At 41.2% G+C, this 26,808-nt stretch overlaps 1 protein-coding gene across 1 annotated transcript in view; it reads left to right on the forward strand.

Moving 5' to 3' along the window:
* carmil3 (capping protein regulator and myosin 1 linker 3) overlaps positions 1-26,808 on the forward strand; it is a gene marked incomplete at its 5' end in the record, with an annotated part of 90,830 nt that overhangs the window by 23,859 nt on the left and 40,163 nt on the right. Inside the window, 10 exon segments of the mRNA XM_080034004.1 lie at positions 46-115; positions 321-363; positions 366-393; positions 7,991-8,066; positions 9,894-9,982; positions 11,641-11,735; positions 13,622-13,708; positions 17,554-17,663; positions 22,041-22,118; positions 26,083-26,159. Of these exon segments, the coding sequence (XP_079890130.1) occupies positions 46-115; positions 321-363; positions 366-393; positions 7,991-8,066; positions 9,894-9,982; positions 11,641-11,735; positions 13,622-13,708; positions 17,554-17,663; positions 22,041-22,118; positions 26,083-26,159 (753 nt within the window).

A 26,808-nucleotide genomic window follows, 5' to 3' on the forward strand; every position in this document is an offset into this window, starting at 1 on the left:
GTAATCATCCACAAGCCCTGCTCTGCTCTGCTCTCCATCTTTCAGAGGTTTTTCTGAGACCTATGCAGCTCTCTGCGACTACAATGGAATCGGCTGCAAAGAAGAAGTGCAGTGGGTGAGGACAATGAACAATTTTTACTAAATCATATTGTGTGTGTTGTTGTTTTTTATATTTACTCCTGTCTTTTGTAAAATTGAAAAAAAAAAACTAGGATCTGTTTTTAGATAACTCTCTTGGCTTCTTTGTCCGGTGGTTTGTTTCTTTTCCCCTTATCTTTCCTCTCTCTCTCTCTCTCTGGTTCTGCTCCTCTGTTTCCCAGGATGTTGACACCATCTACCACTCTCAGGACAACAGGGAGTTCAATTACTGGACTTCAGCCATCTTGACAGCAGGTGACATAGTTTACTGACAACTCAACTACACATTGTGAAAGTGCGCCAGCATGCTCTGAGAGACGAAAATAGCTTATGCCGCCCTTACTCTTCTGCCTGTGTGTGTGTATTTGTGTGTAATTGTACAACTATTTTTTTTCTGAACCAATTTGAGTTTTAGACCTTTAGAGTGAGGACATTTTTGGAAAGTGAGATATTTTGTCCGGTTCTTAGGTCTAGGTAAGGGTTAGTGTTAGGGTTAGGCATTTAGTTTTGATGGTTAGGGTTAGGGGGCTAGGTAATGCATTATGTCTATGAGTAAGTGTCCTCCCAAGTATAGCCGTACAAACGTGTGTGTGTGTGTTTGTGTGTCTGTTTGGATTCTGTGCTCAGGCACATTGGATTTGAAATGAAGCAATAGCAATTATATTATCTTTCAGCTCTGTTGCAGTCTCTGTTGCAGTCTATGTTAATGTCTTCGCCCGAGCAGACGAGGCTGAAAGTTGTCAAATCTTGCAATTGAGATTTGAGTTAGAGGTTTGCAGCATTCCCCAAACACTTCCAGGGGGTATGCAGATACAGCCGGATTACAGACTTCCATTTTAAGTTACATATTAGAGCAGGTGATCGGCTCAACCATGTCATGTCTGCCTGCACTGATTCTCCCAAGAGTAAAGGACACAGTGAAGAATCGGTTGTCAGCAGAAATAAAACTATACTGGGCATTTATGTTTTTGTGGCCTCACTAGTGTCAGGGATGCAAACTCATAAGCCATGAAAAAGGTGACATGTCCGAAATTCTGGGGGGGAATTTTTAAAATAAGCAATTTGGTGAACTCTGGTGAAGAGAATTAAAGACAAAGAAAACTTTTATTTCAGTTCAAATTAATAGTAAAATGAGCCAAACAAGTTAGTCAGCCAACCTTCTTGACTTTACCCAAAGAACGTGTGTAGGTATTTACCATAGATAGTAAATAATATGGATGTAGCATCCGGGCTGACCTCAGTTATTCACACGGCATCCAATAATCCTGGTTTGTGCGCGTCGCCATTTTGTGAGGGGGAGGGAGATAGCTGACGTAATACCTCCGAGGCAAAGTGAGGGACAACGGGCGGAGAGCTGTCACTCAAGAGATCGCGCCAATACATTTTAACCTCCGATAAAATAAAAACTATCGTGGTCCGAAAAAATTCACCCCCCTCAGTGTTGTCATGGAGATATGACCTAAACATACAGACTAAAATGGTTTTGTGGACCAGGCTGTAAATAGGTTTAATAAGACTTTGAAAACAGCTTGTTTAACAAGTGAGTCAATGAGAGATGGCTGTCTTCCACCCCCCTAGTGGCACTTCCGGTTACTACAGTTGTGGTCACTTCCTTATTGGATGCTGGTAAAAATCACTGAGGTTGGGGCTTGGTATTTACTAAGAAAAACATTAAAAAACTGCTCAGAAAAACGGTTAAATGGGAAAAACCAGCTTGTTGACAGGATCATTATCATTTCATTATCATTGCTACCCAACCATCAAACATCTCTCTCTGTCACACACACACACACACACACACACAGACACACACACACACACACACACACACACACACACACACACACACACACACCCCTCAGTCGTGCGCTGGAACGGTGCAAAATATGATAATAGTGGGAAACAAGGGAGTTTGTTGTTTGGGCGCTGACCTGACGGTGCTCGAGGGGGTGCGCACTGGAACTCCTATAGTGAGGAGAAGCGAAGGAGCGGGGGGCACCTTATCACTGACGTGCCTCTGTTATTGATCATATCATTTACACAAACGCTGTTAAATACAGAAAAATGCCAACTCCAAATAATTTTCCTCCGATCGCTTTGGCGCCCCTCGAGTGCGGCGCCCCTATGCCATATAGTGCATACCCACCTTTTGCGCCACTGCTTCCAAGTTTTCATATTCGTCTATACAAACAAAACTGACTTGACACATACCGGACTAAAAGCAGAATACACTAACCAATGCCAGTGTAACGGGACCACGCTTCACACCATGTTCTTGATCGTCTTGTTATTAAAACAACGTGGAGCTGTAAGTCGGCACTTAAACCTCCCAGTTGTTTCATTCCAGATCCCCTTTGGTGGAGCACGGACCCATAACAATAAAATAAAAACCCATCATTGTCCTAATTCTACACACCACACTGCTGTTTGGAAAAGGCATCTAGACTGCGCATTGTAAATCTCACTGTCTGCCAGCCCCCTTGTAGAGTGGCTGTTTGTCTAACATGAGCCTCCCTGGGTAAAACACCTTGAGAGCGTATAACTCTTTCATTCTCTGGCTCACTTTGCTGATTCTTGTCAGTTTTTTTCACAAGTTTGGAACCACCACAGAGGAAAGGGGGAATGATACGCTTGTCAAAGGCACAATCTGGGGCTGGGAAACAGCTGTAAGATGCCATGTGTCTTCTTCTCTACCTCCCCGCTGGATTCTTTTTTTAAGTCCCCAGTTTCCCTTCCCTCGACACATGAGAAGTGTACGTACGCGTCATATGCTCGATTGACTGCCGATCTACAAAAGAGTTGACAGCCGACACGCAGATGGGGAGAATCCAGCCGAGCTTACATGTATTTATATTTGAGGAATGTTTTGTCCTCCCTCGTAAACCCCCAGAAGGCCTATATGGATTCCTTATGCTTATAAAACAACACAAGCCGCCAGGAGAGGAGGATACATTCTCTCACACAAAAAAAAATAAAAAATGCATATCTCATCGTAGGAGCAAAAGCCTTCGCTACACTGGTAAATCAAAAAGCCATTCGCAGAGGCATGATTGCGGCGGCAACTCATGAATATATTAATGTCTTTCAGATTGCGAGCCAAAAATCACTGCATCGCTGTTGTTCTTTTTTTGCTCCCGTGATGAAGAGAGCGCCTATGCAGTGGGAAAGCTGCCTGCCCAAGCTGTATTTATTTTTTTTAATTTTTTTCCCTCTAACATACTGTTCCCTGGAGCCCCACAATCCAACGCTGAACACTCTCCCGCTGCTCTGTTTTTTTTAGTGAGGTTGTATCAAACGGAAATTGATCTGTGAAACTCAAAGATTTTGACAGAAGTATAGAAGGAATCACTAAAAACAGTACACAGAAACTATGAAGACAAGGTTGAAGATGACTGAAAGGATCTATCAATTTGGTCTTTCTATGATGTTGTGCCAGAGGCTATTTGTGGTGTATTACTGTATCCCCCCCCCCCCCCCGCTCCTTGCCCTCCCCTCACTTCCATCCCCTCAATCTCCCCTGATTGAGAGTCCATCTAGCGTTACCGTGGGGCAGACGGGGCCATGCTCTTTTCTGCTGACTGCTAGTCCGTTCAAATGTCGTCTCGGCTCATTCCTCCTGACTGAAAGCGAACACCTTTTTTCTCTCTGGCCCCTGTCTCCTCTCTTCTGCTTGTTATCGCGCCTTCCTGTATGTTCTACCCTTTCTCTTGTTCCTCCTCACACTAAACACAGATGCACACACACACATATACACACACTGCAGGTATAGACACCATGTTGCAGAGGGGGACTGTGTGTATGGGAATTGAAGTCGAGAGAGTTTGTGCGCGCGTGTGTGTGTGTGTGTGTGTGTGTGAGCCAGAAATTGTTACGCCTTACTGCCCCAAGACAGTCACTCCACTGTGGGCGTTCACACACATACCCCCCCCCCACACACACACACTCTCTCACACACACTCTCAGTTATAGACACTGGTATACTCTGGATGCAGTGTTCAACTTTTCCCTAACTTTTCTGTCTGGTTAGTTTTTGTTACTCAAAGAGAAGAAGCAGTTCACCACTACCATCCGCCTCTCTTACCCATCCAACCATCTACACAATCAGCTTTCTGTGAAATGTAATATGAAAAGTTATGATCCCCAAAGGATGATTCCTGATGATTTTAGTGTCTTCTGACCTTTACTGTTAGTACCATCAATAAGAATGTCCCCTATCCATGCGTTTATTATTCTCACAAAGTGCTATAAATATTCATTGTCCCCACGGGGTGGAAATTATATGAATACATTGTTTGACCCCCTTGTCTTTCTATGACTACAATAAGTTTTTTTTAAACTGTCACTTGTACACAAGAAAATGTAGCCATGAAATGAACGGAGCGTATACCGTACTTTCCGTACTATATGCCGCACTGGACAATAAGCCGCAGGTGTTATAATGTTTAATTACCATATGTAAGAGTTCGTGCACAGAGGGGATTGTCGGGAAAGAGATGGCTGCTTGAGGAAGCTCCCACATTTCAACAAACAAGTTGCATATTTGCATAACGTACGTAAGTGTTACCATTTTGTGCAATAGTAGCTATTAGGGATGGGCACGAGTGTTTTCGCTACTCGTGTGATCGCTTGCATTCCTCGAGGATCAATCGATTTCTCGTTAAACTTTTTTCTATTTTTAGGACGCAACGCATCTGTCTACAGAACAACGGTTGACCGCAATAAAGCGCTCAATGCTTATGTCAAACAGTCACAGTTGCCATATGATATTAAAGGCCTACTTCACCGGTTTGAATATGAAGGTGTATTGAATTCTGAGATCCTATGTAGTATAAATGTGCAAAAAAAATTGAAATTGGTTCATCCTAGCCTGAGAAAAGGCAGAACGAGTGTTTTTTTTAACCCTATATTAATCTTACTGTGACATCACAGTAAGATAAATATAGGGTTAAAAAAAAACCTTACTTTGTAAATATTACTGTGATTTCTCCTACTGTGACATCACAGTAATATTTACAAAGTAATTTTTTTTTAACCCTATATTTATCGTACTGTGATGTCACAGTAAGATTAATATAGGGTTAAAAAAAACACTCTTTCTGCCTTTTCTCAGGCTAGGATGAACCGATTTTTTTTTTTTTTTGCACATTTATACTACATGGGATCTCAGAATTCAATACACCTTCATATTCCCACCGGTGAAGTAGGCCTTTAAGGATTTATTTTCCACAAGTTTAAAACACATTTTCCTAACTGAAAGTAATTAAATAAGCGGGCCACAATTTAAACCGATCGAGTAGGTCTGCGGTGGAGAGAGAAAAAAGAGAGAGAAAAAAAGCATGGGCTGTAGTTGGCTAACATTCAAAATAGACATTTAAAATAAGAAGGGCAGCAAATACAATACAATTATTGTCCTACAATTTAAACACATAGATAGGCTAAATAACTCACCAAAGCAGTAGAAGTAGTAGGCTATCCAACCGCGTAATGCTCACTCCTGTCCGTGACTAATTCCTCGTTAACGGAACGTTACACCGTCGGCTTTTGAATCTCAATTCTATATTCCATAATAAAGGCTTCTTAAATGTCGTTTGCTCGAATGTGCCCGAAGTCAGCCTGGCTTCTTTACGTGATTTTCCAAGTTTTCCAGCACCGCATTCAGCTCCGCGGTGCTGTGGAGACCACACACTGGCTGCGCTGCACGGAGGTGGCAGTTATTTGCGGTTTCTGTTTGACACAACGCTTAGTTTATTTAACTTGGATCAAAATATTTAATTTTGTTAAACTTTATATCCGTTTTGTGCCGTTTTGTACACGTATATAACATTTTAAAATAGGGGCGGCCCGCCGGCCGGCCTAAAGGCTACAAACACAAAAAAAAAAAAAAAAACGATTTTCCTCATCCACCAATCAAGATCATTTGAAACGAGGAGTACTTGAGTACTCGATTACTAACGCCCATCCCCAGTAGCTACAGAATATATACTGTGCTGTGTAATAACAGGGTCGAAAAACGGGGAAAAAGTCGCGGCTTGTAGGCCGAAAAGTACGGTACATTCTCCTCAAAGTTTGAAGCTTGTTTTAATGTGGACACTTCTTGACCTTCCATGAACAGGGATAGTTTTATCTGAATGACCCTATGATCTTTTTCTCCAGTACCAACTTTATCTTAGCCCCTTTCCTGATAATGTCTGAGACTATCACCGTTCTCTGATGTGCTTATTGTGAGCTGTAAAAACTGATGGAACCTTTGGGGGTTGCCTAAAGATCCTATTCAAATTATGATACAGTTGAATGGCCAGGCTAAGCCTGGTATGCGCCATAATGGACATGGATGTGGCCATTGCCTGTTAGTTGTGTTACTTTTCGGTGTTTACTTGTGGACTTTTCACATATGCCAAAAAGTGTTGTAAAGTTTAGGCTGCATGCATATGTCCAAATGGGCAGGTGATAGTATTGATGTTAACATCACCACTATGTGGATGCAGAAAGTATAGTTTAAGCTTAAGAAATAGTTTAAAACCTTGGATATTGGTGTATCTTTTGAAATACACCTGTTTTGAATTGTTGATACGAGTTCAATGAGAAGCTTGATAACCACAGTCATGTCTATGAGGAAAAAATACAAAGCTACTGCCAATTAGCTTAGCTTAGCATAAAGACTTGAAACGAGGGAAGTTTCTAGCCTGACGTTGTCCAAGGTAACGTAACCCACCTACCAACACTTAAAATAATGACTCTTGTTGTCACTGTAATTGATCGTTGTGAAGAGGTAAACATGGACAGATTGACCTGCTGTGTCCTCACCTCACGTACTAGTACAAGACCACACACACACACACACACACACACACACACACACACACACACACCAGCAGACTGCATGACTGTGTGAGGGAGACAGTGTAGAGGTCAATTACATGTCCTGCTGTCAAAACATGAATCAACAGTCGGTGTTGATGAATGATAAATCTCGACATGTGCATCATACACACACACACACACACACACACACACACACACACACACACACACACACACACACACACACACACACACACACACACACACACACACACACACACACACACACACACACAAGGGAACTCAGCTGCGTTAGTCATCTGGTCTGATGAAAAAAGGAACCCAGCCTGTGGCCATATTACTCCTCTGAGATATACTCTAATGTCCTGGCTACTGCAGTGACTGGCAACAGGACCTTCCCTGGCTATATGACACTCTTTCCCCTTCGTTTTTCCCCTCTGTCTGGCTACCCTCTTGTCTTCCTCTCTCTCTCTCACTGCTTGTTTGTCAGTTGATGTATCACTGGTTTAGCAGCAGCAGTGTGGCTTTAGTTGGACCTCGGAGGATTCTAAACCCCTCTGTATCTCTCTCTCTCTCTCTCTCTCTCTCTCTCTCTCTCTCTCTCTCTCTCTCTTTCTTTCACCCTGGCCAACACACACAGGCTGGTATTGGGGGCTCAGTCTGTTTGTTTAGCAGTGTTAGAGGTCTGGTGCTGGGATCAAACTGGGGCTTTATTGAATAATCCACTGACCCGGCCATCGATCCCTACCTCTCTCTCACTTCCCTTTTTTCTTATTCTCTGCTTCTTTTCCTCCTGCTGCAGTATCAGTCATCTTTTAGAAAGCAGCCCTGCCCATAGTGCTCTCACTGTCACAATGATAAACTGCTTTTTACCAAACACGGGGAGCAAAAAAAAAAAAAAAAAAAAAGGGAATTTGGCCCACGATAATGTGAATTTATGGATAAATGACATCAAATGGTTTTGAGCAGATGGAGTTTGCTAATTTAAAGTTTAGAATTTTTCTCACTTGTGTGTGTTTGTGTATTACAGGGACTTGGCCGTGATCGTGGCGGCCATTGCGTACAACACCTGGTTCACCAAGCTGTACTGCAAAGACCTGCGCATAGTAAAAACTTTTTTTTTAATCTTCCTCCCTTTATAAACCCTCTTGCCAGATGTATACTACCAATCTGTTTTTCTCTTTTAGTTTCCTTATTTTATGTTTCCTCTGCCAGCCTTCAACTTATCATATATTTATTTTTTATGTGCTCATAGCGCAGACTGCAGACCAAATGTGTATTGAGAAATTTCTTTCAAATTATGGTTCTGGAATTGCTTTACGTTTTCCAAGTAAACTTGAATCAATTTGCTATTGATTTGGACCAATGCACCAGATGCATAAAGCCTCACTGGAATGTCCCTTAATCTCTTGAACTAAATGAAAATGTAGTTAAGATAGCTAGACTGAAAGAGGACACTGAGTCATGTTGCCCTCTGTATACTTGTACGGATCTATTGAAGATGATGTCTATGCTTATTAACTACTCATAATATGCTTTTGAATGAGTGGAATTCATCTTAGGTGAACTACAAGAAATCTGTCTGTACAAAACATTTTGCATTGATCTTTAAAGTCCTTCAAAACTTGTCTTTTAATTTTAAAGGCCACCTTTTGAAATTGTTTTAACCAAACAAAATTCATGTAACATTCATTGTAACTCCCCAAAACACGTTGTCTGTATCCTTGAGGTAAAACAAACGCATCGATTTCATTTAAGATATATTATAAATTGGTAGCTTATTTTGCGAACCTGTTTGGACCTGTTATCAGTATAAAAGACACCTGTCCACAACCTCAAACAGTCGCACTCCAAACTCCACTATGGCCAAGACCAAAGAGCTGTCAAAGGACACCAGAAACAAAATTGTAGACCTGCACCAGGTTGGGAAGACTGAATCTGCAATAGGTAAGCAGCTTGTTGTGAAGAAATTAACTGTGGGAGCACAATTATTAGAAAATGAAAGACATACAAGACAACTGATAATCTCCCTCGATCTGGGGCTCCACGCAAGATCTCACCCCGTGGGGTCATAATGATCACAGAAACGGTGAGCAAACATCCCAGAACCACACAGGGGGACCTAGTGAATGACCTGCAGAGAGCTGGGACCAAAGTAACAAAGGCTACCATCAGTAACACACTACGCCACCAGGGACTCAAATCCTGCAGTGCCAGACGTGTCCCCCTGCTTAAGCCAGTACATGTCCAGGCCCGTCTGAAGTTAGAGAGCATTTGGATGATCCAGAAGAGGATTGGGAGAATGTCATATGGTCAGATGAAACCAAAATAGAACTTTTTGGTAAAAACTCAACTTGTCGTGTTTGGAGGAGAAAGAAAGCTGAGTTGCATCCAAAGAACACCATACCTACTGTGAAGCATGGGGGTGGAAACAAGTGCGATTAATCTGCGTAATTTTTTTTAATTGCGTTAATTTTTCTGTGATTAATTAATCGAAATTAACGCGTTAATTTGACAGCCCTAATATATATTAGTGTATACGTGGCTAAATAAGCAACACTCAAAATTCTAAAAACAAACACAAAATGTATTCAGGATTATAATAGGATTATATATATTATTGGATATATAAGAATGTAACACCTTAACAACCAGACAACTGTGATCAGATTAGGCATCATGGAAGTACATGACATCACCTTTTTGCAACTGAGCCCCCGACCTCTTCAGACCAGTGAAGAGAGCACAACAAAAAGGAATACATGTACTCTATATCTCTTTTGAAATACTGAAACAGTGCTAGCCTTTTGCAAACGTCTACGCACGGTTACATTGTAGGTTGAGTCTATTAATCAGCGTTTTACCAATGCTAAAACATAACAGCTTATCTTCCTTGTTGTTGTGTGTGTGTGTGTGTGTGTGTGTGTCTTGAGGGGTCGGAGGTGGTGGACCAGGTTCTGCACACAGTCAGCAAGTCCAACAGTCTGGAGGAGCTCACTCTGGAGAACGCTGGACTCAAATCGTAGGTTTTTACTCTGTTACCTCATGACATTATCATATGCCTGGCCTGTCACCTCCGTCTGCTTAATCTGATTGAATTCTCTCTCCTTTTCTTCACCTTCGCCAACAATCCATCACCTCTCTTCTTTTGTCCTTTACTACTCGCTCCAGTCTTTTTCTCTATCTCACTTTTTCCACCTTTCTATGCACACTTCCATATCACCTCTACACCTTAGCTCATCTCTCCTTTCTTCCGCTGTCCTGACCTTTCCCATTCTCTCTGTCCTCTTTATTCTCTCCATCCCACCTCTCTTGACCTCTGCTCTTTCATCCAATAAAGCCTCCCTCCCTCCCAGCTGCATTTTTATTTTTATTTTTTCTGAAACATTAGTCAAAATGTTGGCCTTCAGCTTGCCAGACTTTTCTCATTCTATGCATGGGTTTGTATTATTTAGTAATATGTCGTGTATTAATTGAGATGAATTGGCCACCTCAAGGCAAAATGATTTACTGCAGCATAATAATGGTGTTACCAAGTTATTTTTTTATACCCCCCCAACCCCCCCTGTGTTAAATCATTCCCGATAGAGAGGGCAATTCTTTTTTATTAGAGGCTCTTCACAAGCACTGCACCAAAAGCTTAGTAAGTCACTCAAACATGAGAATTTTATGGCGGTGAATATATGACTCCCACTAAAACACTTTCGTATACGTGATCTGAAATGTTGCTTTAAGTCACGTTTTTAATGCAATTCCAAGCAACCTTGATTGTTCATTTTGGTCCACTTTAGGGCATCGGAACCCTAACAATAACGTGTTTTGCGGCTAAAATGTTAGCAAACAATTGCTTATTACACAACCAGCAAACACAGACCTAATAATGTTAGTCCAGTATTTAATCTAATCTTTTAGCTCTGTTTTTCAGTCTCAACGAACTCCTGAGGGAAATCTATGGCTGTATAGCTGCTAAATTCTCCACTATTTTCACCAGTTAGTCGCTAACTTCTCCTGCCTCTCAATTAGTGCCAGGCAGGAGAGTGTTTTTTTCGATCTTTTCACTGAAAACAGCTGCCGGCAGCGAGCAGAATCATTTCTGAACTTCTGAACGGTCGATTAATTCAATTAAGAAAAATGTCTTGTCAAAGTTTAAGAAAACAAGATTTAGAATCTCAGCATTTTTGCAGTAGGTCCCCGAAAGTATACGTTTAAATCCCTAAGTTTACCTCATCTTCCCATCTCCAGGTCGTACAGAGGCTGATATTACTGTGTCTCTACTTCTCTGTGTGTGTGTGTGTGTGTGTGTGTGTGTGTGTGTGTGTGTGTGTGTGTGTGTGTGTGTGTGTGTGTGTGTGTGTGTGTGTGTGTGTGTGTGTGTGTGTGTGTGTGTGTGTGTGTGTGTGTGTGTGTGTGTGTGTGTGTGTGTGTGTGGATCCCGCATTAGGTCTACCTCATTTCATTCTGCCTTTCAAGCACAAACATACTTCAATTTAATTAAAAAAACTCTGCAAAGCGTCAGTACGGCTGCTAAAGTAGGATATTTGGCCCTCATTACCTAGAGGTGTAATTGTGAGACTTTGCCAGGTGCGGTTCAGTTGATTTAGGGAAATCTCTGGCTCAAAGACTTGCATCGAGTAAGCAATTTTTTTTCCAGACATTTAAAAAAAAATGTTTTGTCTCCAGGGATTTCCCGCAGAAGATGGCGTCGGCGCTGTCTGAGAACCCCGCCTCCATGATTCACTCCCTCAACCTGGCTCACAACACACTAGACAACCAAGGTACAGCCGTGGACTCTGTGAACTCTCTCTCACACCTACTGTCTCTCTCGAGGGCGCCTATACCATTGTTGCTTTGGCTGAAACTTTGCCGCAGCTTTTGTTTGCTCTTGGAAGAATTTCAAAAAATCTATCCCTGGCCTCCCAGCACCCATTGTACTCTCTTTCATTTTCTTTTCTTTCTTTCTCATACATCTTTCATATGCCATGTGTTTACTAAAGGTCATCCTCCTCGGAGAAATGCTTTTTTATTGTTCAAGGCTCACCACACAAACGGCACCTCTTGTGTTTCTCCACACACACACACACACACACACACACACACACACACACACACACACACACACACACACACACACACACACACACACACACACACACACACACACACACACACACACACACACACACACACACACACACACACACACACACACACACACACACACACACACACACACACACACACACACACACACACACAGAGAGGCATAGGGAGAGTGTTTGCACATGTTTATATGCCAGGGTCAGGCTTTGCATGCATGCCAGTAGCACTCATTAGTTAATTTCTGTCCTCCCGTCTGACACGTCACTTCCACTTGCTTCAATGCATGATTTTTGCTCACACATAGATGTGTGTGTGTGTCTGTGTGTGTGTCTGTGCGTGCGTGCGTGCGTGCGTATTGACAGTCTGCAGACGGCGACACACTTAACTGTGCTTAAGCCTCAATCAACCATCTCAATGCTACCCACAAACACAGTAAATGACGAGCTTCAGTGCTGTGCCTGTTAGCTGTGCTTACAATGTGTTTTTTGTTCTGCTCACATATTCATTAAAATTGATAATGCCAGCCAGATGGGTAAACCAGGAAACAAGGTTCTGCACTACAAGGAATTCCATTTTTAATAAAGCGAAACATTACATATTATGTTCTCCTCTGTATTTGTTTAATCAAACTGCTAAACTGAAAGTAGTTGTGTGATCTGACTTGGCATATGGTAGTCATATTGGTTTGTCCCTGCACTGGGCATGTGGGAGAAAGTGAGATTGTAAAGTACGCTAGTGGGAATGTTTTTTTAGCTGTAGTATACGTGCGTGTGCGTGTGTGTGTGTGTGTGTGTGTGTGTTGGAGTGGGTGTATTGAGAGAGGAGGTTACAGCTTGATGTTTTGTGGCAGAGCTGTGTGTGTGTGTGGGCTCATAACTCTTCCAGAGTGGATGGGTGGAGGTGGAGGGCTGGAAAAAAACGATTACTTTCATTATCGATTGATCTCTCCACTATATTCTCAATTACTTGATTAATTGTTTGGTCTTGTTTTGCCACACCAACACTGCACAATCAGCAAATGATTCACAATTGACGCGCTGGAAGCAGGGAATCTTTTGCATTTTCCCTTTTAAAGAATGTCTCAAGAAATGTATCAAAGTCAAAAGAGTCCCTGATGTATTGCAGATTTACTAATCAATGAATCAATTAAAGGTGGGCTAAGCAATTCTGGAGAACGTTTATTGACAAAATGACTTTTTTTCAAATCACCTTACAATCTGCTTCTTGTCAGTCCTGTGAGCGCGCTGAAAAGAAATCTGTAAATTGCATTGTAAACGGGCATGTTTACGTGCTACGGTGGGCCCCCCTTTGTATAAATTAGCTTTTTTTAAACAGTTTACAGAGCCTAGGCTGTGTATGAACACCTGCTTTTTTTTCATCGCATTCACAGTACGGACTTGAATATGATTTTGATGAGCTATTCACAGATTTGAGAAAAAGATTTTAACAACAAACATTCTGCAGAATCGTTTACCCCACCTTTAAGTGTTTTGTCTCTAGAGAGGTGGTGGTGTTTTATTTTGTGATTAATTCAAGCTTCTCTCCTCTCTCCTCATACCAGGAGTCTCCAACCTGATCCAACAAGTGTGTCGCCTCAACAAGGGACTGCGCCTCCTCAATCTCTCCAAGACCACCCTCTCCTCCAAGGGTAGGAGTGCTCCTCTGAGACACAGTAGCCTCTAGTGGCCGGCTCCGCACTCAAACCCACACACTTACTATAATTAAAAGTCAATTAATGTCCAATTAAATTTCAAAGCTGGTTACGAAGATGATGTGTATTACTTAGAGACACTTTAGCAAAGTGGATAGGTTTTTAAAAAGGGTTCTTCAGTTTATTAAATTTTGTCTCTCAAACCACAGCGCTCGCCATGCTGCCCCACATGCGGTTTTATTTTGGCCGACATTTACTCACACAGATAGACGGACCCATGCGTGCACACATTGTGATCCACTGAGAAAATGATAAAGAGGACAGAATCATAAATAGTGATCCCCCCTGAATTCCTATGTAGTGTCCCAATTCTGTGGCTTTTTATCCCAACAACCCTGTAGTATTACAGCAGATTCAAAGGGATCATATTGATACACATGTAATCCCACACATTAATTGCCTGCTCTTTATAGTTTAAAATAATAATAATCTGATGTGGTTTCTGTGATTATGTTATTTCTTAATGAGCTGCAGAAAAGAAGTTTGTGTTAGCACTGTATTAGTTGGATTTATCATTTAAATTTTCTTCCTGAACATGTGTAATGACCGGCTTATTTGACCTAAGGTGCAAAATAATGTGTGCTTTTGATTGATTATAACACAAGTTTTCCTCAAACAAACTATAGTTCAAATGTAACCCAAAAAATGCCATAAGACCACATAGCCATTGTGTAGATATCACGTCTTCCCCTTGCATTATGGGAAGATTAAATCAAATCAGTTTCTTCCCAGAACTGGCACTAAATAAACCTTTCACAGTGGTTGACACTAACGGTTGCCCGCTTGCCCGGGGCAACTGAAAATAATGTTTGGGCAAGTTGAGATTGCTTCTTGGTTGCCCGGACGGGCAAGTGGATTTTAGAGGGTTTGTCTGTAGTCTAGGCTATGTATTCATGTGTTTTACAGTCTGCAAAACATTTTGTTCCCCGCTAACTCACACAAAATAGATCGGCTATATTCGCAATTGAGCAGCTGCGCGCGGCAGCCAGCAGCATCACGGTCGCTCTTTCGCACTCGATCTCTCTATCACTCTCTCTCTCACACACACACACAGCCTGTGTGCGCGCAGTTTCGCTGTCTACGTTCCGAAAGCCGGCTCTATCCTACGGACCTGGTTCCGCTATATTCAAAACCCAGAAATCAATAACGTTTGAGCTTATCGATACCGCTATGGGGTCCAGTAGGCTAGGTCACATCATATCATTTTAAATATCGAGTCGGGTCATCTTCATCTAATTAGGCCTACTTCAGTGTATTATTCCATCACTGGACCGCATCATGGACTGTAAAAGTGTTCTACCTTCGACTGTCTTGAAGAAACTCCTTCCACCCGCTCCGTCTCCAAAAAAAAAAAAAAACTCTTGTCTGCTGAGCCGCTGCCGCTGCAGACAGGCCCCGCACCGTCTCATCATTCATTCAATGCAGCGGTGATCAACAAACGAGAGACTGTAGCAAGTGACAAGTCCCGCAGTGAAAAAATCGGATAGTTTTTAAATCCATATTAAAATCTGCAGGATAAGACCTAGTTAGCTAAAAAAAATCGCAAACGGTTCAAATGTGATGTGTTCAGGTCGGCTCAGTAAAATGATTATTAGGCAAAGGTCAATAAAATGACATCATGATGTGTTCAAATGTAACATCAAGAAAATAAGAAATTTGAGTTTTTCGCGGGAAGCTTGAATAATAGCCTACAGTTTGGGTAAAAAACTTGTTTTCCCAGCAATATAAACTAAATAGTCCTAAATATGGAATTATGACCTGCTTAAAGTCCTATCCTGAGCTCTGCTCATCTTGTAAGCAATTAAAGCAATAATACCAGTTCTCTTTAAACAAAATAATAGAAAGGTATCGATAAAGATTTGGATTGTGGAGTCTTTATAATGGTATCAATATGAATAGAAATGAATGATCCCCCTCCCTACTTACAGTATAACTGGGCAATAGCTTTAACATGGTGGACTTTAATAATTTTATGGCACACAATCACTTTTTGGCACAATGTGACCGTTTTAAATAAGTAAAAATTTTCTGTGGAAGCTAACATTCAGCTTGACTCTGAGCTAGACTGAGTTTTCTGAGCCCCTGGGCAAGGTGCATGGCAAAAAGAGGCCCTTTCACGATGCTGCAGCAGGACCAAGCGCTTGGTGTAGTGTGTGATGTCATGATATATAGGCTTATATGAATTATTGTTCGTTTTATGTGGTCAGGATGAAACTAGTAAGCAGTGTTTGCATTTAAGAGATAAGAGATCGCTAAAATGTATAATTCAATTAGCCTATACTGTATATATCATTGTTTAACAGTTTTTTTGTTTTTTTTGGGCAAGTGAACACAACATTCGGGCAAGTAAAACATTACCTGTACTTGCCCTATGGGCAAGTGCATTTGAAACCTTAGTGTCAACCCCTGCTTTCATATCTATCACACAGTTTGCTGATCATCTTAAAAACAAAACACTTTAAATATAAGGCTGTACCGGCTGTGATGTTAATATGCCACAGTGTATAACCTCCATGCTCTGTTAGTGTGCATTGTGAATGGAAAAAAAGCACAGGTGTGATTCTTAACGGCAGTGGGTTGATACTGTGATTCACAGTGAATGCGGTGACGGCGCTGACCTTGAATTCGTTGGTGTCGGTATGACTTTGCAGGGGCTGAGCAATTTTTTTTTGAATATTTATAGTTCTCTCTCTCTATCTCTCCTTCTCCCCCTCCTTCCATCTGTCTCTAGAACACCTACACATATGCCGTCACACACACACACACACACACACACACACACACACACACACACACACACACACACACGTACGCCGCCTCTTTGATGTGATCAAACATGCAAATACACAGACACATCATACAAAGCTCTCACACCCTCGCTCCCCAAAAAACACTTGACATCGTCACACACAGACATGGAACAGCTTCTAAAAGTCTCCACTTCCAACACAATCAAGCTGTTGATAGATGGATGGAGGGGGGGGGGGATTAGACATTCTGTCCCCTCTTCCCCTCATTTCCCTCTTAATCGCTACAAATTAGGGATGAAGAGCTTAGCGCCTTTGACTGTCTCAGAACGGCACATGCAGCAGTAGCAACTAGCTTCTTATAAACACACACGCACACGCACTCCCCCATGCTCGAGGACAGAACAAAAACACTTCCCCTTACTGCTGGCTACAATCGATGATACATTAGCAGTTAACAGCACACCAAGTAACAATAGTTGTGGAATGTGTTTTTTTTTATTTGTTGCTGTTTGCTGCTAGATATTTCTCTTGTGTTGTTAGCGAGGCTATATTTAATTCTCAACTGGCTGTGCTGTGCGTCAGCGTTGCAGGATGAGGATTTTAATGAGAGAGGGTTCCGTCGGGGCCTGTGGGTGTAATTGTGTAGTGATCTGATTTTGAGAGAGTGATTATCTCTCTGTTTTGGCTTTGGGGTTACACTTGGATACCGGGGATGGCTGGCTTCCTTCAAAAACTCTCTTTGTACTAGCATTTCCATACGAGCGAACAAGACGGTGCTCAATTATAATTTTTGTTGCTACCCGAGCCAGCCGTGCTTGACCCTCTTCCATTATGTAGTTTGGTATTCATTAGTTGCTAAACATTCAAATCCCGAGCATTAAATTGGCCCACTGAAAAAAGAAAAAAAAAATGTATAAGAAGATTAAATTACTCAAGTGTGCATATAATGTGTTTATCCAAACTCCCTAATGCCTTCTCTTCCATTTCTTCCCCTCTTTTCGTGTGTGTGTGTGTGTGTGTCTGTGTCCATAGGTGTGGTTACTCTTTCCCAGGCATTGTGTTCAAGTGACGACTACTCCAATTCCCTGCTGCATCTGGACCTCAGCAAAAACCCTGGGGTGCTGTCTGGAGAGGACGCCACAGTGAGGGACACACATGATACAAACACACACACACACATACACACATACTATACAGTGCCTATTAAAAAGTACTCGACTTGAACATTTGCACCGCCAACTGTTTCACCATTAACCCACTCTTGATATTTGTACAGCGCTAGTGGATAGAAACGCACACAATTTGCAATTTTCTTTTGCTGATTGTCTGGAAATTCCATTAAAAATTTGGACGGAAGCCTGTTTAACAGCACTTGATCAAGGGGATTTCAATGTGGCAAGATAAATAGACCCTTTAATGTGAAAGTGAAAACAGAAAAGTGAAAATGTATAAGTGATAAAGAACAATATGGTTGCATAAGGGTTAGTGTTCTTTGCAAAACTGCTCAAACTCTGGTAGAACATCATATTCAGATCCAGCTACAGAGAGTGGATTGAAATGAGCTGTGGACTTTCTCACTCCAGAATATTAACATTGTTGTTTTCACCTGTGCAGCTTTAGCTTTAGGCTTGGGCTCACTGTTTTGCTGGAAACTTTTTTTTGCCTCATCTTTATATAACGTGTATATACAGTAGGGATGAGCCCGAATCCGAATATGTATTCGGATAAGCACGGATAATGAGTTAGATACGGATACGGATAATTTCCGAATAGTCCCGTTATTATTCGGGATTTTTTTTTATATATATTATGCGCCTAATTGACGCAGCGCGTTCCGCCTCAATGACACAACAGGTAGAATGACACTAACAGCTGTTCTGCGGTGGACATGAGAGGACCGGGCGCGTCCCGTGACCCGCGGTCTCTCTCTTTTTATCCACTGATAAACGCAGCGCGTTCGCCCTTTCCCTTGAATAGAGGGTTCTACCGGTCGCATTCGCTGCCGTTTTTATGTGAGTTTCCTCCGCTGCCGTGGCGGAGAACAGACGAACCGATGGAATATGCTGCACCCCGAGTCACCGTCAGCCCTTCCCCGATGTATTTACATTCACTAGGCCTACTGCTTAAACTCTTTCAAACACCACAACGTTTCCATCAAACTGATGTTTAGAACCTGTACTTTTTCAGCTGTCAATCAATGCGTATACGGCCAAGCCTACTTCAGGACCTATACAATAAAATCGGAAACTGCAAACTTGACACATTAAAATCACATGTGGCTTTGTGGAAAGGCTAACATATTATTTAGGGTTTATGAGATCGGTACGTTGATACATATATTGTTCCTAAATCTTAGTTTAGTAAAACAAAAGTAAAAAAAGAGGGAGGGGGAGAGATAGAGATAAAAAATAATCATGAAATACAGCTGTATTTCCCCCAGTTAAAGGGATACCTTAATTAAGTTAAAAGTAAAACACTGGTCCTCATTTACTAACAGTGAGTAGCCTATGCACAGATTTGGGCTGTTATTCATCAATATTTTCGTTCCTTGAATTTCTTCGTATTCTGAGAACAAAGAAGAGAGAGAGAGAGAGTGATGAAAAGGTAGAAATATATCTGACTTTTTGACTTATATTTCAACATTACATCAATGTGATGCTTTGAAGGGACAACAATTGCATTGACAATGAATATTAGTTTAGAAAATCAATTTAGGTGTGACTTCCTTTAATGTAGACTAATGTAAAAGAAACTTCCGGTATACGCCACACCCACTTCTTGTTGTGTATCCGGATACAGATACAGATACAGATAATTTTGTTGGTTGAACAGATACAGATACAGATACAGATAATGACGTCTCCGCACACCCCTAATATACAGTCATATGAAAAAGTTTGGGAACCCCTCTCAGCCGGCATTATAATTGACTCTGCTTTCACACAAAACAGGTAAAAGTGGTATGTCTTTCATTTACCAGGAACAGCTAAGTACTGGGATGTTTTCCAAACAAAGATTTTTTGAAAAGCAGTATTTAGTTTTATGAAATTAAATAAAATGTGAAAAACTGGCTGTGCAAAAATATGGGAACCCTTGTGGTCTTGCTGATTTTAATGCATGTAACAGCATGTAAAACTGAGGACTTTAAACACAAAATTGGTTGGATTATGTTGTTAAGCCTTGAACCTCATATAAAGGTCTGTTTAATCATGATAAAAGGTATTTTAGGTGCCTAAATGCAAGTTCCACTTCTCTTTGACTCTCTGCAGAAGTGAGACAGAATGCGATCATCAAAACAGCTCCCAAAAGATCTTAAAAACAAAGATTATTCATTGACATGGTTTAGGGGAAGGCTACACGAAGCTTTCCCAAAGGTTTCAATTGTCAATTTCTACTGTAAGGAACATTGTCAGGGAATGGAAGGACACAGGCACAGTTGCAGTTAAACCCAGGTCTAGCAGACCAAGAAAAGTACAAGAGCGGCATATGCGGCGGATTGTGAGAATGGTTGCACACAACCTAAAGATCACCTCCAAAGACCTGCAAGAACATCTGGCTGCAGATGGTGTATCTGTACATGGTTCTACAATTCAGTGCAATTTGCACCAAAACATCTGTATGGCCGGGTGATGAGAAGGAAGCCCTTTCTGCGCCCACGCCACAGATACAGTTGCATGGAGTATGCAAAAGCTCATTTAGACAAGCCAGCTTCATATTGGAAGAAAATGCTTTGGACTGATGAGACAAAAATTAAGTTATTTGGTCTTTATAAAAAGCAGATGTTTTGGTGCAAATTGCGCTGAATTGTTGAACGATGTACAGATGCACCATCTGCAGCCAGATGTTCTTGCAGGTCTTTGGAGGTGATCTGTAGGTTGTGTGCAACCATTCTCACAATCCTCCACCTATGCCGCTGCTGTTTTTTTCTTGGTCTGCCATGCCTGGGTTTAACTGCCACTATGCCTGTCCTTCCATTTCCTGACAACGTTCCCTACAGTCGAAATTGACAATTGAAACCTTTGGGAAAGCTTCTTGTAGCCTTCCCCTAAACCATGACAATGAACAATCTTTGTTTTTCAGATCTTTTGGGAGCTGTTTTGATGATCCCATTCTGTCTCACTTCAGCAGAGAGTCAAAGAGAAGTGCAACTTTCATTTAGGCACCTAAAATACATTTTCTCATGATTAAACAGACATTTCTATGAGGTTCAAGGCTTAACAACATAATCCAACCAACTTTGTGTTTAAAGTCATCAGTTTTACATGCTGTTACAGGCATTAAAATCAACAAAACCACAAGGGTTCCCATATTTTTGCACAGCCAGTTTTTCACATTTTATTTTATTTCATAAAACCAAATACTGCTTTTCAAAAAATCTTTGTTTGGAAAACATCCCGGTACTTAGCTGTTCCTGGTAAATTAAAGACATACCACTTTTATATTTTTTTTGTGAAAGCAGAGTCAATTATAATGCCGGCTGAGAGGGGTTCCCAAACTTTTTCATATGACTGTATATACACTGGGGGATGCTATGGCGGTTTATGTGGATATGACGGATATAAATCGCAATTTTGGTTTTATCAGACCACACAACCTTCTTCCAGATGACTTCAGAGTCTCCCACGTGCCTTATGGCAAACTGTTACTGATTTGTCATGCCACTTTGTTTTCTCCCATAAAGCTGCTACAGGTGAAGCACCTGGCCAACTGTTAATGTCTGTACAGTCTGTCCATCCTGAGCCTCTGAAGTTTGGGAGACCTTTAGAGTTGTCTCTTGGTGTCCTTCTTCTTGCACACTAGTAAGCCCAACAGCTGTGCCATATTCTATACACAGAAATTTGAAAAAACACATTTTCCCACTGTCCATTTGCAGAAAAAATCCTGTACACACAATGGTGTTTTAGAATATCTCTTTGATCACATGACAACTCAAAAAAACAATGGCCGCTGACGTAATTATGCAAGGACAGTAAGTGGCCATAATGTGTCACGTCAAAGACTACAGCAGCACTTTTAGAGCATGTGCATTGAGCATCTTCTGAGCGAGGTTGGGGAATGCTCAGTAGATGTATATAACAATTTCCAATGCGCAAATGAGGTCATGCACTCAGCGTTTCTCAAAACCTCCGGCTTCCCTGTCCCCATCACTACTGAAGTACAGCGTTTCCAAAATCTTTACTTTGGCTGGAGTTTTCAAAGTGCTCTAGTTAAAGTGTACGGTTGTGATGTGATGCATGTTGACAACAGGCCAAACCCCACAGACAAAGATACAGTTAAGAAACACCTGTGTACGCGTGGACATGGCCTAAAAGCCATTGCTGCACAAACGATGATTTACGTGTGAACACTTGCGAAGGTTTTTTAATATAATTCATTAGTTTAGATTACTTTGAAGACATCTTTTAATATAAAGGAGAACACTTTTTATAGGCACTGTATATTTTGTATATACTGTACATTGTTTTATGAATTTATCATTGTCATGTTTCTCAAGATTCTGGTTGTCCTTCCCTGTACAGAACCTGTACCTGTTCCTGGCCCAGCCCAACTGCCTGGTCCATTTGGACCTGTCTGGGACGGACTGCACTGTGGACTCGGTTTGTACCCTCCATCTTTGTTACAGTCACTATCCATCTCATCTCTATGATGGGCTCCAGGCCAAGAAACTGAAAGGGGGCCAGCATCCTGAATACCAATCGCCCACTACACAAACACAATGTTTGCTCAGTTCGCAAACAGGCTTTCTTAGAAGCCTGTCTTTGTGTAATGCTTTGAGTGATGGTAAAAGCCTTCATAAGTCACTACAATACAAATATACAGCCTCTTATGAATTATACAAATGATACATTGTATGAATAGCATACAGATGCCTTTTGTTTTGTGCGTTTAGTTCACCTCTTTGTCACTTGAGAAGGATGGCTTGGTGTTGTGACTTTGTCTAAATTTAGCATGTCTGCCACTGTGTCAAAACAGTGTCTTGTCGATTAGCCAGATACGCTATTAGCTGAAAGGATGACGGTGCTTCTCCTTGAAAGAGTTCAGTGACCATGCGCCGACCCCTGTATGTTACTGCTGACACGGCAGTTTGTTTGTGATTCACTGTGAACATACAAGGCTTACTGGAAAACTGTAGTTAAGTTACAACTGTAGTTAGGATGGGGATGTTTTTAGTGTCTTGTCTCCCTCTGGAAGATGTAGAGGTCCGTGAAAAGTGCTGAGTGAACCAGAGGTCACACGCATTGTTTTATGTCAAGACGCTAACACTTTTTTAAGTACTGGAGCGCTGCAGAAGGGACATGCAAGGTTGGGTAGAACGGACATAAATATCATTTTTCATTGTGTTCTATCTGCTGCTGGCTGCTCAGAGTCAGCTTGAGATGTACTGTTGGCTCTTCTCTTGCTCAGTGACTCCTCAGCAGAGTGAGTAGTATTTTAATTTGTCATTGAGGGTGGGGTCTTAACTCGGCATATATTGGCATATAACGGATCAAGAACATTTGCTGGTCTGTAGAACTTAACAGCAGGTTCAACTGGTTGTTTCAATCCTATTGCTGATTCAATACTGTATTCCACACAGTGTTGGAATGTCCTTGCATTAAACATTTACATCAAGTATTGTACTCAAGTACAGTCTTATATCTATTACTAATGTTGTGCCTTTGACCCATAGACTGTAACTATTTACTTTCTATATTTATAAAAAAAGATTCTAAAATGTGCATCATTGTCCAATTATTTGGAAAGGTTCTCAGGTTTAAACTGTACAGTGCTGATAATCTGCTTTCTAAAATGTGCTAATTCTAGTGCTGCAACCTGCTTCATTCTTTGTTGTTTCACACTCATTTCTAGAACATTTAAAACATTTAAAAAAAAATATATATACAGCTGTAGCAGTGTGTATTTAACAGTGTGGCTGAAATCAATGATAATGATAAGATGGTGGCAATCAACAGCATGGCTTGATCAGGTTTCCTGTTAGTCCCTTGTACGTGTGAAGGCAATTCTAATCCAGCACGGGACTGGTGGACTGCACCATAAACGTGCATTTCATTCATTTCAAATTCTAATGATTAGAACTCTAATCTAACTAAAAACTTTATAAAGTAGTTAAATCAGCTCTATCTCAACCACTCCAGTATGACATTGGTGTGTTTGAAGTAGTTGATGTGAATACTTCCGTCCATGGTTTTGCCTTAGAACGTATAGGGCAACTCCTTGCTGCACTTGACTGGAGCAGCTTTAAATCCTGTAGGAGCAGGCAGCCGATATATATGTTTCAGCGAGGAACGGTTCACCCCGTAAAGCAAGTCTTTCTCCCTCCGTCGCTGTAAATTGTGGGCCATGAATTTTGTATTGAATTATGTGCATGAATGGAAGTCATTCTGCGCTGTTTGCAGCTTCTCTGACTTTGTCCCCTATTTCTCTTTTTGAAATCCCCTCGAGACTCTCCCTGCAATAGCTGCTTCATGTCCTGTTGTACAAATTGTCAGTTATCCTTTAAGAGAGTAACCGTCTGAGGGAGAATTTGTCTGTTTTTTTTATAGTGTTGGCCTGTTGGATTGAATTATTAATAAGTCCCTGTCTGCGTTGATATACCGACACCGGTCGATTTGACAGTTTGGGTGATGGATAGAAATCGATTGGTCTATTGATTGTTTAACCCCCGTTGCAAGTGATGAGATGCTACTCTTAAGTCTGTTCAAATAAATTAGGTTTGGATGCAGATTGTATTTGCCTAAGGCTCTCTCCCGTCTCACACATACATCATCTTAATTTTCAAGATGAATTTTTCACAGATTCCTGCGTTCAACTTGCAATTTTTTTTCAGAGCCCTGCCGTTTGAAAGTGAGCCATGTCTTCACAAGATGATAGCTTGATTAGATATGCACTTTAATGGATGCTAGATGATTGGCTTTATTGCTGCATAATAGAACATTGATCATCTTCTAACTGCAGGTGACATGGAATACATAATTTCCTACACACATTTTTCAAAATCTTTTTTTCCATATTTAATGCACAACTTGACACTGTATGTGTATTCCATGTAACAAATCAGGAAATCTAAGTAATAATAATTTTTTTTCCCAGCTATGGCTTCAGCTGGACTTTGATTCAGTGTAATACCATTACACTTCTTATTGCCCATTTGGTCCTGCTATCGGGAATAAGTAGACTTTCTCTGACAGATGAGCACTTTCCGTACACACTTTGAAAGATTGGTGGGAACTCAGTGTCTGCTAAATTGCATTCTGCTGCTGCAGCTTGTGGGTATTTACCCTCCAACGGGCAAGGACACTACATCATGTTGTTATTTTCCAACTATTACGGCCTAAGTAACCCAAATTCATGTTTTCATCAATCATGTGTATCATTGCCTATGAGATGCATAGGCTATATTATAAAATGACTGCAAATACAAACACATTATAATTCCAATTCTGTTTTTACCATAGTAGTGGTATGGATCAATATAAGGCCATTTAGTTAAACTGGTATTTTCCTTTAGCACAATTGACATTTGGGGCCTTGAATGACATGTATCAACAGCTTCTGGATGTATTGCCATGACGATTGGTACATGCATACATGTTCTCAACTGACCCCTGCACTTTCCCTGTAGCACTATCATCATGTCAAAATCAAAATTCTCTCCATATATCTCCATATAATATTTTTTCCCTCAAAGATGTATTGGAGTATGAGTACAAAGTAATAGCAACAATGGAAAGACCTTTAAATTGTACTTGTACAGTACTTGAGAGCATTACGTTACTCTCTAGCCACCAGGTCAATGACTGCTTGGGCCAAATCCTTCAATCAGTGTTTCCCCACTGAATTTGACATTCTCAAACGGTGGAACATTTAGGTGCTTTGCTCAAGTGCACACATTAATAATGTAGCATCTTAGACACGGATCTGTTATGACTTCTTTCTCACAATCTTCTGTGGGTACTGTGTGTATTCTTCTTAACCTGCAGGAAAAGGCTGTTTTAGAGAATATATTGCATTCACCTTAGATGATTCCACGTCCCTTGGCACTCACATATCGCAGACGCTTAATAAACTTGTGTGTGGATGTGAAAAACCAGTAAAAACACGTTGTTATATCTTGTATTAAATCTCACCATAAGGCACAACAAGGATAAAATAAATCCTTGTACAAATCCTAGAAAAGCTCTTAATGTCCTGATTTGACCAACGGTAACGTCTCATTTTTGTTCTGGACCATTTTTACACACACACACACACACACACATCATTCCGCAGAGTCAGGCTTCTATGAAATTCCTATTTTTTTTTTTTTCAATGCCGTCTGTAATGCTAGCATGATACATCTGGGGATATTTTCATTAAAGAGGCTTTCAGCAAAGAATGAAATACAGTAGTATCCTTTTTTATTTTAGATTTTTTTAAAGCGTGCTCAGATTGCATTTGTGTCAGCTGTAACCCGTTCCACTTGTGCTCACTCAGCAGCCAAAATAACAGTTATACAACACAATCACATGGGCCGTGGTGAAAATAACACAACCCATTTGTCTCTCTCCTTTATTTTTCCAGTTATTTGGAGCGTTGCTGCGAGGATGCTGTGCTGACCTCTCCTACCTGAACCTGTCCAAGAACTCCTTCTCTCACAGGTGGGCGCATTTACCCATCCCCCCCCCCCCCGTTATATAAACCCCCCTGCTTTTTTATAAGGGAAAGAGAAAAAAATACATTTGTTTTCTTTCTCTGAGCACAGCGAGCATCATCATTTATTTTTCTGTTGTACATTACTGTAGTGGTTAGCCCTGGACCTCACTGACAGAATTAGTGAAATACATACACGCACACACACACACACACACACACACACACACACACACACACACACACACACACACACGCGCGCACATGTACACACGCACACACACACACAGTGGCGTGCACAGACATTTTGGGAGGCAAGTGCTCAGTGCAAAAAAAAGGGCACAATATATTCTATCAATGAATGACCAAATCATTTTAAGGGTACGTGTTCAAAGTCCCCCCCCTGGCCTAATGACTTTTAATACCCAGCCACACAGAGTGTTTCTCAAAGGAATTTGGGAGACTGTGTTTGGGACCCTGGACCTTCTAGGGGGAAAAATTTGAACCTTTTAAAGTAAAATTCATCAATCTGGTGCACTTTGAGAAGAAAGCTAAGGCTAAATCACCTGTGTCAATGTGGGCTATTTAGTACTATTTTCTGGAATAATTTGGAGACACAGAATTACCAAAAAGCAGAAAGAAAAAATGTACATGTTT

This window comes from Ammodytes marinus (genome assembly GCF_949987685.1).
Source record: "Ammodytes marinus genome assembly, chromosome: 9".
NCBI classification, from domain to species: Eukaryota; Metazoa; Chordata; class Actinopteri; order Uranoscopiformes; family Ammodytidae; genus Ammodytes; species Ammodytes marinus.